Source organism: Canis lupus, chromosome 18, assembly GCF_011100685.1.
Source record: "Canis lupus familiaris isolate Mischka breed German Shepherd chromosome 18, alternate assembly UU_Cfam_GSD_1.0, whole genome shotgun sequence".
Lineage (NCBI taxonomy): Eukaryota > Metazoa > Chordata > Mammalia > Carnivora > Canidae > Canis > Canis lupus.
Window position 1 is genome coordinate 26,013,735 of NC_049239.1, and position 15,449 is coordinate 26,029,183.

Consider the following 15,449-nt stretch of genomic DNA (forward strand, 5'->3'; position numbering starts at 1 on the left):
GTTGGTTCAATATATGATGCAGCTGGCACGGCCTGCCTCCCACGACTCTCCCCCAGCGCCGCCCCTCGGTCCGGGCACCCAACCTCCGTGCCTCGCACCCCCCGCACCCGCTACACCCGTACGTTAGGGCCCGCGGTGACCGGCGGGCAGGGCAGGAAGCGGAAGCCGAATCTGCTTTCAGCCGTGCTCTGCACCGAGAGCGCCACCATCGGGCAGCTCCGGTCCACGGTTTTCCTGCACACCTGCGGGCGCCGGGGGTGCGGGGCGGGAGGAGGGCGTGGTCGCGAGGGGCGGGGCATGCGGGAGGGCGTGGTCAAGAGTGAGTGAGGGGCGGGGCCAGGGCAAGGGGCGGGGGCAGGAAGGGCGTATAGGGGCGAGGCGCAGAGGGGGCGGGGCAGAGGAGGGCGTGGGGGTTCGGAGTGCAGGGGGGGGCCGTGGAGGGGCGCGGGGGGGGCGGGGCTCCGGGCACAGCCCGCGCACTCGCGCACTCACCAGGACCCTGGGCTCCTTCCTGGCCTGGCGGTCCTCGAGGCACAGCCCGGTCTCTGCGAGGGGCAGTGACCGATGGGGTTGGCCGGCCTCCCCCTCCCCCTCCCCCTCCCCCTCCCTGCCGGCCGCCGGCCCTCCGCGTCCGCGTCCTCACCGGGGATGGCGGGCAGACGCTCCGGCGCGCGGGTCCCGGTGGCCTCGGGCGGGCGGAAGAGCTTGCTGGCGCTCTGCCGCGGGAAGGGGCCCCGCGTCCCGGTGGGGCGAGGGCGTCGTGACACGCGGAGCCCGCCCCCCGAGGGAAGGGCGGTCCTGGACGGAAGGGGCCTGGGGGGGCAGGGCGGAGGCCTGGAGGTGGTCTTGAGTTACGGGGTGGGGGGCGGCCCCAAGGGGACTGGAGCTGAGGCTGGGGAGTGGTCCTTCGCAGGGACTCTGCGGAGGCCGTTTTTGCAGGGGGGAGGCTGGGAGGTGCTCACCGGGGCCTCCGCTGTCTGGCCCGGGGCTCCCGCGCCCTGCCCGCACGCGAGTGCTGGGTCCCGGGCATCTGCTCCAAGGTGGCGGAGGCAGGCGCGGCCTCTGGGAGCGGGAAGCGGTCAATGGACAAGTCGGCGTTGTCCACGAAGATCCTTGAGCCGCGGGACACGCCGTGGGGGGCCTGATACTCACTCAGGACCTGTGGGGCAGCCGGGAGGGGCACGAAGGTCACCCCCACGACGCGGGGCTCGCCCCCACCCCGCCCCCGACTGAGATGCATACTCACCTCGCCCTTGGGGTTCAGGAGGAGAGTCACGCATCCTCGGTTGAAGTGGAATCCCAAGGACGAAGGCAACTGCTTCTTCGTGCTGCGGGGCCCCTCACCCCAAACCTGGTGCACGCGGCAGGGGGGTGGCAGGGTTAGGAGGGAGGGGGTCCCAGCGGCGCTGCGAGGGTTCGCAGGCAGTGGGGCGCACCGTGACGTGGTGCCGAGGCGCCAGCAGCGTGCCCGGGGGAAAGCGGTACATGCACACAGGGAAGTCTTGCACAAGCTGCTGCAGCGTGAGGCCACTCAGGTCCACGGTCTCCTCCAGCGACTGGTTGAGGACACGTACAAACCTGTCCCGGCGGCTAACAGCAATGATCTTCAGGCAGGAACCCGTCGGGCTGGGCAGGGAGCAGGGAGGGTAGGGGCACTGCAGACAGGCTCGGGCACTCTCCCCTGGCCGCCCCCGGTAGCAGACCCCCTCCTGCTGTGGCCTTGCGGGGTCACCCCCTCACCTCCAGCGGCGCCTGGGAGGCCCGTGCTCTGGACCTGCACAGGGCTCCCCCGTCAGGACAGTCTTGCCAGGCTGGTCCTGATGGGCTTTCCGGAGATCCGGGGAAAGGAGACCTGTTGGAAGGGGCACCTCCAAATGGAGCATCCACTGGGGACATGTCATGCGAGGCCAGACTGACCTGCAGCACGCTGAGGGTGGACTGGGGAGAAGAACAGCTCCGGGGGTCCGATCCAGAGCAGGAGGGATGGCGGGACCCTGGAGGCTGAGGGAAGCAGGGGGATAACTCCAAGAACCAGGGGCAGGGGGTGGTACTCCCGTGAGGGTGCCTCCGCAGCAGCAAGCATCACCTGAGACCCCCCTGGCCCCAGGAGTGAGACCAGAGAGGCCCCAGCGGCCTTGCCCCAGGCTGCTGTGAAGGTCAAGCTGTTGGGGGACGCTGTGTAGGGCTTTGGGCCGAGATTATGGCCCTGCGGGGGGGGGGGGTCATGGGGGAGACCCACTCCACCTTCAGTCTGTGTCTGCATTTCCCTGCTGAAGATCCTCGAGTGGGCCTCGGTGGGCTCAGAAGACTTGCGGCCCGGCGAGCGAGGCGGGCGTCCTGTCACCTTCCGCACTCGGCATCGCGCAGCCAGCTGGCCACTGCTGGAGCCAGAGTCCGTGCCCCCTGAGCTGCTAGTACCCACCAAGGGCAGGGTACTCCACTCGACACTCTTGAGACGCTGTTCCATGTGTCGTCTACGCAGCTCCGAGCCCCACTCACCTGACAGTGAGGCCTCTGGGGGTGACAGGGGCCGTGGGTGCCTGTGGGCCACGGTCGGCTGATCTGCTCGTTGCCCGCTGGCTTCTAGCCCCCCCAAGGTGGGTGGGGCAGCCAGGGGCCCCGCCTGGGGAAGAGCCTCAGGAGCCCTTTCCCTTCACCATGAACCTCGCCCTCTGCAGGTGGGAGAGCTGCCCTGGAAGGTGTAGGGGACTTGGGCCAGGACACCTGGGGTAGACCTTGGGGTCCACCCTCCCCGCGCCCCTAGGGACTGCCTGACTGGCACAGTTACTTTTGGTCTGAGCTGCACTCAATGTTGGTGAAGAGGTTAGGATACCGCTGGGCAATGCTGTTCCAGTCCACATCCTCCAGCCGGAAACCCTGGCCGGGAAGCAACAGGCATGTGGCCCTCCCTTCCCAAGGGGCTCCAGCTGTGAAAGCTCGTGGGGAGCCTTGCTCACCTCCCCGGCGGAGGGGCCCTGGTCGCTCTCAGGGAGGTCGCTGAGTTCCAGCAGGGTTTCTGCGGTTACCACCTGCCAGAGGGGAGTGGAGGCCAGTGGGCAGGCACCACGGGAAGGAGCCTCTCCCCTCTGACCTCACCGCTCCTGAGGCCACACTTGCCCTGCGTTCTTCCCAACGGCCCTGGGGGTGGGGCGGGGCTGGGGTCGGGGGACAGGCTTCCCAGGCAGGCCAGGGCTAAAGCACCTGGAGGGGAGACCCTGGCTGTCCAGGGGAAGTCCGAGGACTGGGGAGGGGACGCGGGAGGCAGGGCGGTGGGCTGAGGGGAGCTTACCTCCACACTGCCTGTGGAAGATCGCAGTATGCGACCCACCCAGGAGGAGCGGGCCAGCTGCAGGAGGCAGGACTTCTGGAAGGCCTGCAGCTCAGCCTCCAGCTGCTGTATGGTGGTCGCGGTCTGCAGCAGACGTTCCTCCAGCTGGGACTTCTCCTGTTCCAGGAGAGCGCAGAGGTGTGCACAGTCTTTTCCAGGCACCGACCCCCACGGCCAACCCCTGCCTGGGCCCTGATCCTCACCCCAGCTTGTGTCCCCCGCCCAACTCCCTGATCCCACCTGCCCCTCACCAGCTGGGCCTGTTCCTTCTGCTTTTTCAACTCCAGAGTCAGCTTCTGAACCTTGTTCTGCAGGAACCTTTCCTGATTGCGTGCACCCCTGGGGGAAGGGGCGATCTCAGCAGCTCCCACCTTGAGGTCAGCAGCCAAGGAGGGGGGATGGAGGGGCTCCCCTTCACTGACATTGGGGGCCCAAGGGCCCAGAGTTCCACTGGGCCAGGCCAAGTCCAGCTCTGGGAGGTCTGGCTTGTAGGTGGGGGTCTAGGTCCAGTGGCTGTAAATGTGTTCAGAGTTAGGGTCTGGGTACATTCAGAGCATATTCGCTTTTTCAGGGTTAGGGTGGGGGGTGAGGGTCCAGGTGAGGGTTAAGGCTAGAGGTACGGTCAGGATAAGAATTAAATTGGAGTGCTGGTCAGGCCCAGGGGTTGGGGATAGGGTCAGGCGAAAACCAGGAGCTCCGGCCAAGACCGAGGCTGGGTGGGGCTGCGGGCCCAGCACTCTGCTGCGCACCTCTCAGGTGGGATCCCAGCCACCTCCTGCAGGACATGGCAGTGCCGGGCATCCGGGCGGTTCTGGATGGCCCACCTCAGAGCCTGGATCTCTAGTTCCCGTTGACCCCAGAGCAGCCGCAGGGCGCGAGGGTCCAGGGACTCAGGGGTCAACCTGCAATGCCAGTGATCAGGCCCTGCACTCTGGCTGACCAGACCCATGTGGCTGACCACCCCTCCCTCCCTCCCTTACTGCAGGTTGGTGGAGAAGACCACCCGTGAAGAGCTGGGCTTCGTGTCCTGTGGGCACTTGGGAGCCACTGGGTCTTGGAGTGTGCCAGCCGGACGCTCCCGGGGGCCATTGACCAGTGCTTGGCCCACAAGGGATAAGGGGGCCTCTTTCTTGGCTTCTTCAGCCTCTTGGCAAGACTCAGGGGCCATTCCTGATGTTCCTGGGGGAGCTGAGAGGATGATGTGGCTGTCGTCCTCGTGTCCCATGTGTGGATACCCCTGTGGGGCTCTCCTTATGTGGCTGCGAGTGTGTGCCCACGTCTGACAGCCCCAGACAGCACCACTTCAAAGAGGCACATGTGTGCAGGTGTGCACACGCACCCCACGGGACACTGAACTGCTGGTCATGTGTACACCCGTGTCTGTGTATTTCTGACCAGGACAAGGCAGCAGGTCACCCCCTCGCCGCCCCGCAATGTGTCACCTGGGCGTTTGCACATTTCCTGTTGTCCTCCCCCTATCATCCTTGCCTTCTAGGACCCGAGGTCCTGGTCCTTTGCCTGTGATGCCCCCAGGCCCAGGCCTTACCCCCAACACTCACCTGAGGCCTGAAATCCAAACAGACCTAGGGAAAGAAAGGCTCTATAGTGTTGCCATGGATACCAGCACCTAGAAGGGGAGGGGCTCTTTGTTACCAGGAGCTTCCAGGGAGACCCCAGAGCAGGGCCCTACGACCTGGGCCCACCTCCTGACCCAGCCTGAAGGAGAAACTCTGAGAGGCGGGGTTGTTGCCCAGCTGGCCTTAGCAGGCCCGGGGGCCCAGAGTGACCAGCAGGGCCTGCCATAGTCACACACAGTGTGCCACCCCAACCAGCCTTGGGGAGGCTCCCACAGCCTGACTATGGCAGCGGCGGGGGCATTGCTGCCCGTGTATGGGGGCTTGCCGGGCCCTCACCTGCTGCGACCCCCCTCCTGAGTGCTTCCCGCAGCCTCTCGGCACTCAGAGGCGGATGCCCACCTACGTAACCCCCAAGCCAGGAGCCTCCCCCTCCCCAGTCCATCTCCACCACCTCGGGGAGCTCTAGGGACTCTCAGAACCACAACAGTTCCCTCTGCCCAGAACAGAAATGAGGCGCCAGACCTGACACAGACCGACGCCTTCCAGCCTCACCCCGCCCCGCGCTCATTCACCCCCGCTTTTCTGTAGGACTTCCTGTGCTGGGGAGCAGGCGGGCAGGAGGACCCCCAGGGCCCAGCGTGCGGGAGCGGAGCAGGCTCGGAAGGCCTGGTCCCGGACAGCACTGAGGTGTCCTGGGCTCGGCCTCCCCAGGGCACGGGGTGCGGATGTACCCGTCTCCAGGGGCTGCGGGCAGGAAGGGGGGAGCTCAAGGTCTTTGTCTGGCCGGCCCGGCCCTTGAGGGCGGCCTTCTCCCCAGCAGGGCGGTCGGCAGGGCTGCAGCCGGAGAGGCCAGCGCGCGCCAGCCTCCCGCGGGGCTCACCGCTCCCCGACCCGCGAGGCCCGCGCACCCGCCCCGATGGAGGCGGGGCGGTGGGACCCCAGCCCTGGGCCCCCGGCGGCCCCTCCGGGTGCAGAGGCTGCGGGGTCCACGCCGGAGCCCCTCCCTGGGCAAGAGACTCATCGGGCCCGAGGCCCCCGAGGGAGGCGGCCCGGGACACCTGTCCCACGCGCCGCCGCGGGCCGGGGACGCGCTTCCGCGTGCTTCGCGGTCCTGGGGCGTGCGTGGACCAGGCTCGGCCCGCCCCTCCGCCCCGCCGAGCTCCGCCCACACCTGGGCGCCGCCGGGGGCGGGGCGGGCGGGGAGCCAATGGGAGGGGCGGGGCGCAGGCGGGGGAGCCAATGGGCGCCGGCGCAGGGCGGGCGGGGCGGCGGCGGGAGCCAATGGGGCGGCGCGGGGCGGGGCGCTCGGGCTGCGGGCCAATGGAGTGGCGAGCCGGGGCTCGCCCGCGGCGCTAGAGGCGGCAGGTTGCGGCGGCGCCGGGCGCCGGGCGGCAGCCCGCGGAGTGTGGGTCCCCGCGGCAGGCGGGCGCCCAGGTGAGCCGCGCGGGCCCCAGGTCCTCCCGCGTGCGGGCCGCGGCCTCGGGAGGCAGCCCCGACGAGAGGGCGCGGGCTGGGCGGCCGTGGGGGCCGCGCCGCACCTGCAGCGGCCCGGGGGCGAGCGCGGCGGCTGGCGGGAGCGGGAAGGGGCCCCGGGAGCCGCCGCGTGAGCCGCGGGGGAGGGGGCGTTCCCATGGCAGCGGGGAGCCGCGTTCGCTGCGGGTGCCCTGCGGTGCCCGAGGACGGCGTCCCGCGGGAGGGGCCGTGCCCTCGGAGCCAGGTGAGCGGGGAGGCAGGAAGTCCTGGACCTGGTTAATGGTTCGCCTTGTTCCGGTAGTGGGGCGGGGCGAGAGCGGCCTGCGGAGCGGGGAGCTTCCAAGTGCTGCTGGAGGGGCAGTGGCTGGCGGCCGGGGGGCTGGTCTCACTACGTCCACCCCGACAACGGGCACGGGAGAGCCGGCCGGACGAGCTGGGGGCAGGCGGGGCCTGACCCTGAAGCCTCTGTCCTCCCTGCCGGACAGGGATGCTCTTGGGGCTGGCAGCCATGGAGCTGAAGGTGTGGGTGGACGGCATACAGCGCGTGGTCTGTGGGGTCTCGGAGCACACCACCTGTCAGGAAGTGGTCATCGCACTAGCGCAAGCCATAGGTGAGTCCTTCCAGGCACGGTGGGCCGACAGGTGGGCCTGAGGTGGGCCTGGACCCGGCCCCTGCCCCCGGGAGGGTGGGGCTGGCTGCTGATCCCCCTGCCCTCCCCCAACTCCTCAAGCCAGGTGGACGGAGGGTGTGTGCCATCGGGGGAGGGACTTAGGCTGATCCGTGTTCTCCTACCCCAGGCCAGACGGGCCGCTTTGTGCTTGTGCAGCGTCTCAGAGAAAAGGAGCGGCAGCTGCTGCCTCAGGAGTGTCCGGTGGGTGCCCAGGCTACCTGTGGACAGTTTGCCAGTGATGTCCAGTTTGTCCTGAGGCGGACAGGGCCCAGCCTCGCTGGGAGGCCTTCCTCAGACAGCTGCCCCCCTCCCGAGCGCTGCTCAGTCCGTGCCAGCCTCCCCTCGAAGTCCCGGCCGGCGCTGGGCCAGGAGCAGCGCAAGGCACTGACCCTCAGCCTCGGGTGCCCTGGGCTGACCAGCCCCGCGCTGCCGGAGCCTGTGGCCCCCGTATCACCGATGCCAGGCTCCTGCGCGGACCTGCAGGGCCTGGAGCGCAGGGTGCGGAGGAACGCGGTGGAGCTGGGTCAGGAGGCCTTCTGGGAGCAGGAGCTGCGGCGGGAGCAGGCGCGGGAGCGTGAGGGGCAGGCGCGCCTGCAAGCCCTGAGCGCCGCCACCGCCGAGCATGCCGCCCGGCTACAGGCCCTGGATGCCCAGGCCCGTGCCCTGGAAGCTGAACTGCATCTGGCCTCGGAGGCCCCTGGGCCGTCCTCGCCCACAGCGTCGGCCACTGAACGCCTGCGCCAGGACCTGGCTGCCCAGGAGCGGCAGAGTGCGGAGGTGCAAGGCAGCCTGGCCCTGGTGAGCAGGGCCCTGGAGGCAGCCGAGCATGCCCTGCAGGTAAGCCCACGGGCCCCCGAGCCCCTGCCCATGTTGGGGTTGGGCTCAAGGTCGGTCCCCTGAGGATCCATGTGCCCCAGGCCCAAGCCCAGGAACTCGAGGAGCTGAACCGGGAGCTCCGTCAGTGTAACCTGCAGCAGTTCATCCAGCAGACGGGGGCTGCGCTGCCACCACCCCCGCGGCCAGACAGGGGCCCCCCCAGCACACAGGTCAGAGTGGTCCTGGAGGGAGGCCGGTGGGGGGGAGGCCCGGCCGAGCTCCAAGCTGACCTACTCTCCCCGTAGGACCTTCTGCCTCCGGCCAGAGAAGAGCCCCTCGCGAGAACCGCCCAGAATCCCACTCTAGTGTCCAGCCTGAGCCCAGAGAGTACGTCTGCCTTCCTCCCTTCGGGCGGGACAAGGTCTTCCTGGGGCCTCCCCAGGCCCCTCAGCCTATGTCCTTCCCACAGTTGCCCCAATGAGGGAGAACTCCTGGAGGTAGTGGCTCCTGCCCCGGAATGGACGTCCACTGCCAGCCCCACCCCAGGCTCCCATGACATGAGCGAGGACAAGGCCAGCCCGGCCCGGACAAGAGAGTGGGCGGCCCCAGAGGTCTCATTCCCCGTGCAGTGGGGTGCCCTGGCGCCCTGGGCCTGAGACAGAATGCCCCCGAGCCTGGGGTTTCCGCTGTGGGGAGCAGGGGGAGGCTGAGGACACCTGCCCTGGCCCTTGCCAAGCCCACCAAGCCCCCTGGAGAAGGGGGGACATTCAAAATTCGTTACGCCTCAAGGGCCATGGCTCCTTCCTGGGGTGGAAGATGTGTAGACACTGCTCCACCGGTGGGTGTGTGCTCGCGTGGGGGGGGGGGACCCTTCACCATGCCCGTGCACATGCACAGGACAGGTGTGCTGCCTCCCCTCCCCCAACCTTAAAACCTCAATAAATTGCCCCAAATGGCTTGAGTGTGTCCTGAGGCTGCACTGGACAGAGTCTGTGGGGCCAACACTTGAGACCAGCCAGGGTCACAGGGAGTCCCCCAAACTATCTGGGGCTGGCCACAGCCAGGGCTCTTGAGAAGGAGGTCTCTCAGGGACCACTGGTCAGTGGGGTCCAAAGCTGGGTCTTGTAGGGCCTCAGATTTCAGCTCCTGCGCCTATCCATCCCCAGGGGCTCTCCTTGGCCGCCCAAGCCTGGGTTGGAGGTTGGACAGTGTGGGCCTTACAGCAGCCTCAGCCCTGCCTGGGCGTCTGTGTGGACCCTCTCTAATCTGCTTCCCTGCCTCTGGCCTACTCCAGGAGCAAGAACTGCCACCCCATTGGGGTGGCTCCTGGATGTGAGGACTCAAGGACGTGCCAGACCTGCCTATCAGGTTTACTGAGGTTTACTGCGAGCTTGTGGGGGCGGGTCCCCAGACTCCTGGTTGGCCAGGACCAAGGAGCTTTGCCCAGAGGAGTTTTGTAGGTCCCTCCGCTTCCCAGGTGGGTGTGTAGGCCCTGCTGTGTTCCTGCAGCCTTGAAACTAGGGCAGAGAGATGTCCAAGTCATGGTGCTCATCCTGATCCCGGGTGACTGCGGGTGGGGTGGGCTGCGGGTCCCACCTGTGAGCACTGCAGCTAGTGATGGTTAGAACCCACAGGCTCGGAGCAACCACTGGGGAACAGGTGGAGGCACCCTAGATGATGGCGGTCTTTGTGCTGAACTTTGGGAGTGACCGAGCCCTCTGGAGTGGCTCCTGAGCTGGGCCTGGTGTTCCCTACTTTTTTTGGGGCCAACTGTAGGGGACATGAAGTCCCGAGTAAGGAGCAAGGAAGCCACCCAGAGCACAGCTGGTGGGGGCAAGGGGGTAACTAGGAATGGATACTTCCCGCCCCAGATGGGACGGGAGAGGGAGCCACTGGACAGGCCAGGCAGCAGGAGGGGGCTTCTGGCCCAGACTCCTCACTCCAAGGCCCTCAACCCTGCTTGGCTCCTACCTCGGGTCCCACCTGAGCCCACCATCTACCTCACAGCAGCCCATGACTGACGGGGCCAAATGCCAGGTCACATGGGCGTGTAGCCTGGACTGCAAATGCTGATTGTGTCGTGCCCCGGGTGGGCGAGCTAGGGCTAGGGCAGTCGCCACCAGGTCCAAGGGGCCTGCTCTCCCCACTCACAACCCTCACCTGTGCTCAGGAAGGTTGGGTGTACCTTGGGGCACCTGCCCTGAGCCCCAACACAGGGTCATCTCCGCAGCTGAGCGCATTGGCCAGCACAGGGCAGAGCCAGTGCTCGCTGGGGATGAGCCGGTGCCCTCCGGTGTCTTGGGCTTTCCCACTCCCAAAAGGAAGCAGTCCCGTTGCTGGCAGAGCTTGTGCACCCCTGGTCTCCTGTGTCTGTTTTCAGGGAACACCTGTTCCTTGTGAAGACCTCACCAGGGACCTGTCCCTGGGCTCCTGCTTGTTGAAGAAGCCTTGGAGAGGTCCTCAGTGGCTGCTGCGCTCCAAGGTGGGGAATGCAGAACCTTCCTCCTCTGTGGCTGTTGCAGGTGGCCCAAATCCCACATCCCAAAAATATTGCCAGAAGTGCTTCAAATCACTAAGCAAACGCTGGAGTTGCTGAAAAGTTTACTTTGGAGCTTTAAACTGCACTCTGAAAACAATCTGCGAGCTACGCGGTGCTGAGAGGCCTGGCTCCCCGCCCCCGGCTCCCGGCACACACACACACACACACACACACACACACACACACATCATTCCGGGGCAGGGCAGGACCAAGCCAGGTCAGGCCAGTTCCCCAGCAAGGTGAGACAGGACCCCGCTCGGTGCCACCGTCACTCTGCAGGGCCAGGCCAGGTTGGGGATGGCACTGGAGCCCCTCCCGACCGCAAAGTTCCCGCACGACCCCCCCTGTAAAATACCCTGTGGGCTGGCTGAGAACACTGGGGCTCATGGGGCCAAGGCCACCCACAAGCTCCCCGTCACCTGCGGAACCTGGCCCTGCCAGGCCTGCTGGGTGTGACCCCCAGTACACCCACAGTGACCTTCAGGACACCGTCTCTCCACAGGTGAGTGAAGTCCATGTAAGGTCTCACCTAAGCCCGCCTCTCCCTCCAGCTGCTCTGACAAGTGCAGGCCCAGCTCCAGCCATCACCCCCCACCGTCTGGGAGGAGCCCAGCGCTGCAGGCCTCCTGGTCCCAGCATGCCTGGACGCTCCTCTGGGCGGGCTCTCGAGTGGCAGATCTTCACAGTGGACAGAGAACCCCCCACAGACAGGCTGGCGTCTCTGGCAGGTGCCCCCCACCTGTGGGAGGGACATGTCACTGGGCACCACAAGTGGGTCCTTGTCACTCCGACTCCTTTAGCGGCCTTGCTGAAGTGGCAGTGACGCACCGAAAAGCCAAATCCGTCACCATCTTCCTTAAGAAAGTTCCTCGAGGTGGTCCTCAAGAGGCTGATAGTAGGGGCTCCAGGCCTGGGGGCCCCGGGGTCTGCCCAGGGCCGCCTCAGCTCGGCAGCAGTGCGAGGGCCATCCCGCAACTCTGCACGTCCCGCGGCCCCTGAGACACACAAGGAATGAAAGTTCCCTCCAAGGGCGCAGCTGGCGCAACGTGAGCCCCGCGAGTGGAGGGCTGCGCAGCCCCACGAGGCTACCCCTTCCTCCCCACCCCTGCTGAGCGCAGCCAAGCGGACCGGGCCTCGGCGGCGCCCTGGCCTCCGCCCGCCTGGGCGCTCGCCCTCCCACCTGGGCTGGCTGTCCCGGCCCGACAGAGCAGGGTCCCAGGGGGGCCGAGGCGGTCGCGCTGCCCAGGGACAGATCAGCCGCTGTCACACGCACAGTGGGTCCGGAGCAGCGCAGTGTGCGATGGGCAGTGGCTGCCCTGCGCCTGGAGGGACCCCGGGTGGACGGAGGAGCCGGCCCCCACCCCCGGCCCCTCCTTCCCCTCCAACTTGTGCGTCCGAGCCCCCGCCCGCCGGCCCGGGACCCCTCGCGCGTCACCTGCAGCCGCGGAGCCGGGCCGTCGCCGGCGCTCAGCTCAAATCCGGCGGCGGCCGCTGGCCCCCCGGCGCCCCCGCGCGCCCCCCGCCCGCTCCGCGCCCGGCGCCCGCCCGCCCCCCGCGCCCCGCCCATATGCAAATGTGAGGGTCTCGCAGCCAATGGCCGGCCGGGTCGGGCCCGCCCCGCTGCGCCCCAGCCAGTGGGCGCGAGGAGGGGGCGGGGCGCCACGCCCACCGCCGCGCGGCCCCTCGCGGGCGCGGCCGGCGCGTTCCTTTCCGCACGTCGGCCTCGGGGCGGGGCCGCCACCTGCCGGGCGGGGCCTGCCGGCGCCCGGCTGCGGCGGTGCGGGCGGCTCCCCCGCGGCCCGGGCGGGTGGTACGGCCCGAGGCGCTCCTGCCCCCCGCCCTCGCGGCCGGCCTGCAGCTCCGGGACGCGTGGGGCTCGGGCGCACGTAGCCGGCCGCGCCCTCGGGACGCACGTGGAGCGCGGGGCTGCGGCGGCGGCTCCGGGGCCCTCGGGCGGGGCGCGTCGGCCTGGAGGGCGCCGAGTCCGCAGGGCCCGCGGCGCAGCGCCCCCGCGCTCCGGCCCGTCCTGTCTAGGCTTCGAAAAAGTGTGAGGCCGGAGGAAGGACTGCTTCAGACCTGGGGCCCTGCGCCCTGGGTGGGCCGGGGAGGCTTGGCCCTGCCGCCCGCGCCTGCACGGCCCCTCCCGCCTCCGTGGCCGAGGGGACCCCCGGGCGGAGTCCAACGGGCTGCAGAGATGCTTGCTCCCCTTTTGTTCCTGCCGCAGGAGTCCTCCTAAGCCCTCTGTGCCCCTGCCCAGGAAGCCGGAGCCCCCCACCCTCCCTCCCTCCGGGTGCCGCACGTGTCAGACCCCTGCCCTCCCTGGAGGACTCGACTCCGGCCCTAGGCAGGTTCGGAGGAGCCCTCCGCCCGCCCTTAATTGCCCCAGGCCGCCGTGCTCCTCAGCCTCAGCCCTCTGGTCCCTGGGGGTCCACCTGTGCACCCCCCCCCCCCCCCCCGCCCTCTACACCATGTGTTCCTGGCTCTGCGTTCCTCCAGCCATGTCCCTGCGTCCCACATGTGCTGGAGCCCAGGGCCGCCCCAAACCCAGGACAGACCCTCCTGCACCACCCGCATCATCATGGCCACGTTATTTCTTCCTTTGAAAGCGCTGCTTGAGTGGCTAAGTGCTGAGGTTCCAGGGACGTGTGGGCCTTGCCCTGGACGTCAGCAGCCCAGAGCCCGGGGATAGAAATTCGAGGACAGGATGCCATGGATGTGGTCACCTGTGGCTGGAGGAAGAGCACAGAGGCCCCAGGAGCTGGCTCAGTTGTACCAGGGGTCAGAAGTGGAGGGGTCAGCAAAGCTTGGATCATGTGGTCTGGAAGGAACCCCTTGGAATCTGCAGGATCCCTGCGGAGGCAGGGTAGAGGTTTGGAGGAAAGAAACCTCTGTGTTTCAGGGTCACAGCAAAACCAGAAGTCAGGTGACTGTGAGTTCCTGTCTTGCCTTTCCTGTCTTGGACACCCTCCAGCTGTGGCCCCAAGTCCTGCTGCTTCCAAATGCACCCCTTACCACCCTCTGGGGTGGGTTGAATAGTGTCCCCTCGAAAAAATGTCTGTATCCTAATGCCTAGACCATGTGAATGCTACCTTACTTGGAAAAAGGGTCTCTGCAGCTATAATTAAGAGTTCTGAAGTAGAACCATCCAGGTTTCCCTGGATGTGCCCTAAGTCCAATGACAAATGCACTTATATGAGATAAATGAGAGATACAGACACACAGGAAGTAAGGCTACCTGAAGACAGGCAAAGTCTGGGGTGACGTGGCCACAAGCCAAGGAAGCCTGGAACACCAAAAGCCAGAAGCAAGAAAGGATTTCCTGCAGATTTCTTTCTTTCTTTTTTTTTTTTTTTAAGATTTTATTTATTTATTTATTCATGAAAGACTGAGAGACAGAGAGAGCCAGAAACAAAGGCAGAGGGAGAAGCAGGCTCCATGCACCGGGAGCCCGATGTGGGATTCGATCCCAGGTCTCCAGGATCGCGCCCTGGGCCAAAGGCAGGCGCTAAACCGCTGCGCCACCCAGGGATCCCTCCTGCAGATTTCTAAGGGAGCACAGCTGCCTTGGGTTCTGGATTTGTGACTTCTGGGGCTGCTGTATTAAGTTACCCAGCCGGTGGTCATTGGTTAGGGCAGTCCTGGGACACTAGTCTGCCCCCCTTCCCAAGTCGGGGAACACCGCTGTACCTGTCTCCTCCCCTGGCTCTGGCCCTGTATTTGCGAGCAGGCCTGACAGCGCTGGACAGAACCAAGGTAGCCCCCAGCCATGTGTCCCCTGCCTGTATAGGAAGGAAGTGTGCATCCCTGTGTGTTCCTGCCTGTGCCCTGCAGGGCGGGACAGGGCATACTAGCACACACTGCATGCCCAGCCAGGGGTGCAGAGTGTGGGTCTGCGAGGCGCAGGGCACAGGGCTTGGAAGGAGCACATGAGAGGGACAGGGGAGTGGCTAGTCAGTGTGCAGCGGACGTCAGTACCGATGCGGGTACACAGTGAGAGTACCCACATGCTTGTGAGGGGGCATCGCTACTTGGGAGGTATAGGTATGTGCCTGTGCTCTCAAGGGGTACCACCCATGTTCAATTTGGGCCCAGACCAATGGCTCTGGGAAGTTCCCTGGGGCACATCTCACATCTGAGCAGAGGCTGACGTGGCTGGGTAGGCTGTGCGCTGCCTGAGGATGCCTGCTGAGTTTCTCTACATGTCATTGGTGCATGTGTTTATTATGACAATTTTCCAGGAGCCCCCAGGAAGAACCGCAGGTGAAGGTAGGAAGGGCTGCCCCTCTCCAGGGGGACTCCAAGTTGGCTACAAGGTGATAGCCCAACTCCTTCACAGGAGGAGGTGCCCCAATACGCCATGTGAGAACCTCTGCGGGGTAGCGTCCTTCTGTCCAATGGTCTTCAGCAGGTAGGGCCAGCGCCCGCCAAGCTCCAAGCGGAGAGGAAGGGGGAGGTGCCTGGCACAGGGTAGTCGCAGTACCTGTGCTGGACCCCAATTCTCACCCAGCCAGCCCTCGACCTCCCTGTTTTACAGCCAAGGATGGGGAGGCACAGAGAGGTCCAGAAGCTCTGCTCATGGGTAAACGACTGATACACTGGTTCAAGCACCTGGCCTGGGGGACACCCAGGGCCACCCCTCTCCAGACCCCACCCCTGTGGCCCGCGGAGAGAATTTGCTCCACGGTCTTCCGCATCTCTGACGCCTTCCATTGTCCCTTTTGGCAGAGTCCGTTTCGGAGTCTGAACTAGCAGTTATTTCTCCGGTGGAGCAGAAAACGCAGCCCTCCCTTGGCGGGCCCCACTCTTCCTTCCTGTCGCAGTAGAGCCACTTGCAAGAGTTGGGGCGCTGGCTACTCTCCCCCCCCGCCCTCCGGGCTGCTGCGCAGGGTGTCAGGGACCCCGCCTCACTGTACCCTGGGCCTGGCTGCTGTCGTCCTCGCCTGGCTTCCGGATGCCCCTCTCCCGGGCTCCCCTGGGTCAACTCCGCACATCCCTCAGCAAATCCCTTTTCTTCAGAATCTTCCTGCACCTGAGCCCCAGCCCCG

The 15,449-nt window shown here is 66.5% G+C and overlaps 2 protein-coding genes, 1 long non-coding RNA gene and 1 other non-coding gene across 10 annotated transcripts; 1 reads left to right on the forward strand and 3 right to left on the reverse strand.

Moving 5' to 3' along the window:
* Nucleotide 1: 1 nt before the first annotated feature.
* On the reverse strand, nucleotides 2-5,776 carry LMNTD2 (lamin tail domain containing 2). Of its 7 annotated transcripts, none has more exons than XM_038562937.1 (16): nucleotides 5,458-5,626; nucleotides 4,888-4,955; nucleotides 4,309-4,516; nucleotides 4,078-4,230; nucleotides 3,580-3,667; nucleotides 3,290-3,445; nucleotides 2,958-3,029; nucleotides 2,789-2,877; nucleotides 2,245-2,540; nucleotides 1,741-1,852; nucleotides 1,437-1,626; nucleotides 1,247-1,351; nucleotides 963-1,159; nucleotides 644-813; nucleotides 493-545; nucleotides 2-242 (listed from the first exon to the last, which is right to left on the reverse strand). In XM_038562937.1, exons 3-16 carry the CDS (start codon nucleotides 4,494-4,496, stop codon nucleotides 111-113), a joined length of 2,001 nt encoding a protein of 666 aa, XP_038418865.1. In that variant the 5' UTR covers nucleotides 4,497-4,516; nucleotides 4,888-4,955; nucleotides 5,458-5,626; the 3' UTR covers nucleotides 2-110. The 7 variants fall into 7 exon arrangements, with proteins under 7 accessions (XP_038418865.1, XP_038418863.1, XP_038418859.1 ...); XM_038562935.1 differs by lacking the exon at nucleotides 5,458-5,626 and adding an exon at nucleotides 5,637-5,776 and having other exon boundaries at nucleotides 7-242; XM_038562931.1 differs by lacking the exon at nucleotides 5,458-5,626 and adding an exon at nucleotides 5,637-5,776 and having other exon boundaries at nucleotides 7-242; nucleotides 4,771-4,955.
* A 477-nt stretch (nucleotides 5,777-6,253) lies between these two features.
* On the forward strand, nucleotides 6,254-8,838 carry RASSF7 (Ras association domain family member 7). Its single transcript, XM_038562451.1, is given in 7 exon segments — nucleotides 6,254-6,339; nucleotides 6,864-6,989; nucleotides 7,177-7,886; nucleotides 7,967-8,095; nucleotides 8,171-8,210; nucleotides 8,213-8,252; nucleotides 8,335-8,838. Coding segments are annotated over 6 exon segments (1,230 nt in total). The 5' UTR covers nucleotides 6,254-6,339; nucleotides 6,864-6,865; the 3' UTR covers nucleotides 8,522-8,838.
* Nucleotides 8,839-10,449: 1,611 nt separating this feature from the next.
* LOC119864115 lies at nucleotides 10,450-11,909 on the reverse strand. Its single transcript, XR_005372930.1, has 2 exons — nucleotides 11,840-11,909; nucleotides 10,450-11,399 (listed from the first exon to the last, which is right to left on the reverse strand). It is a non-coding gene; the product is annotated as an uncharacterized LOC119864115 (long non-coding RNA).
* On the reverse strand, nucleotides 11,636-11,733 carry MIR210 (microRNA mir-210). The gene has a single exon (NR_049434.1). It is a non-coding gene; the product is annotated as a microRNA mir-210 (primary transcript).
* Nucleotides 11,910-15,449: the final 3,540 nt, after the last annotated feature.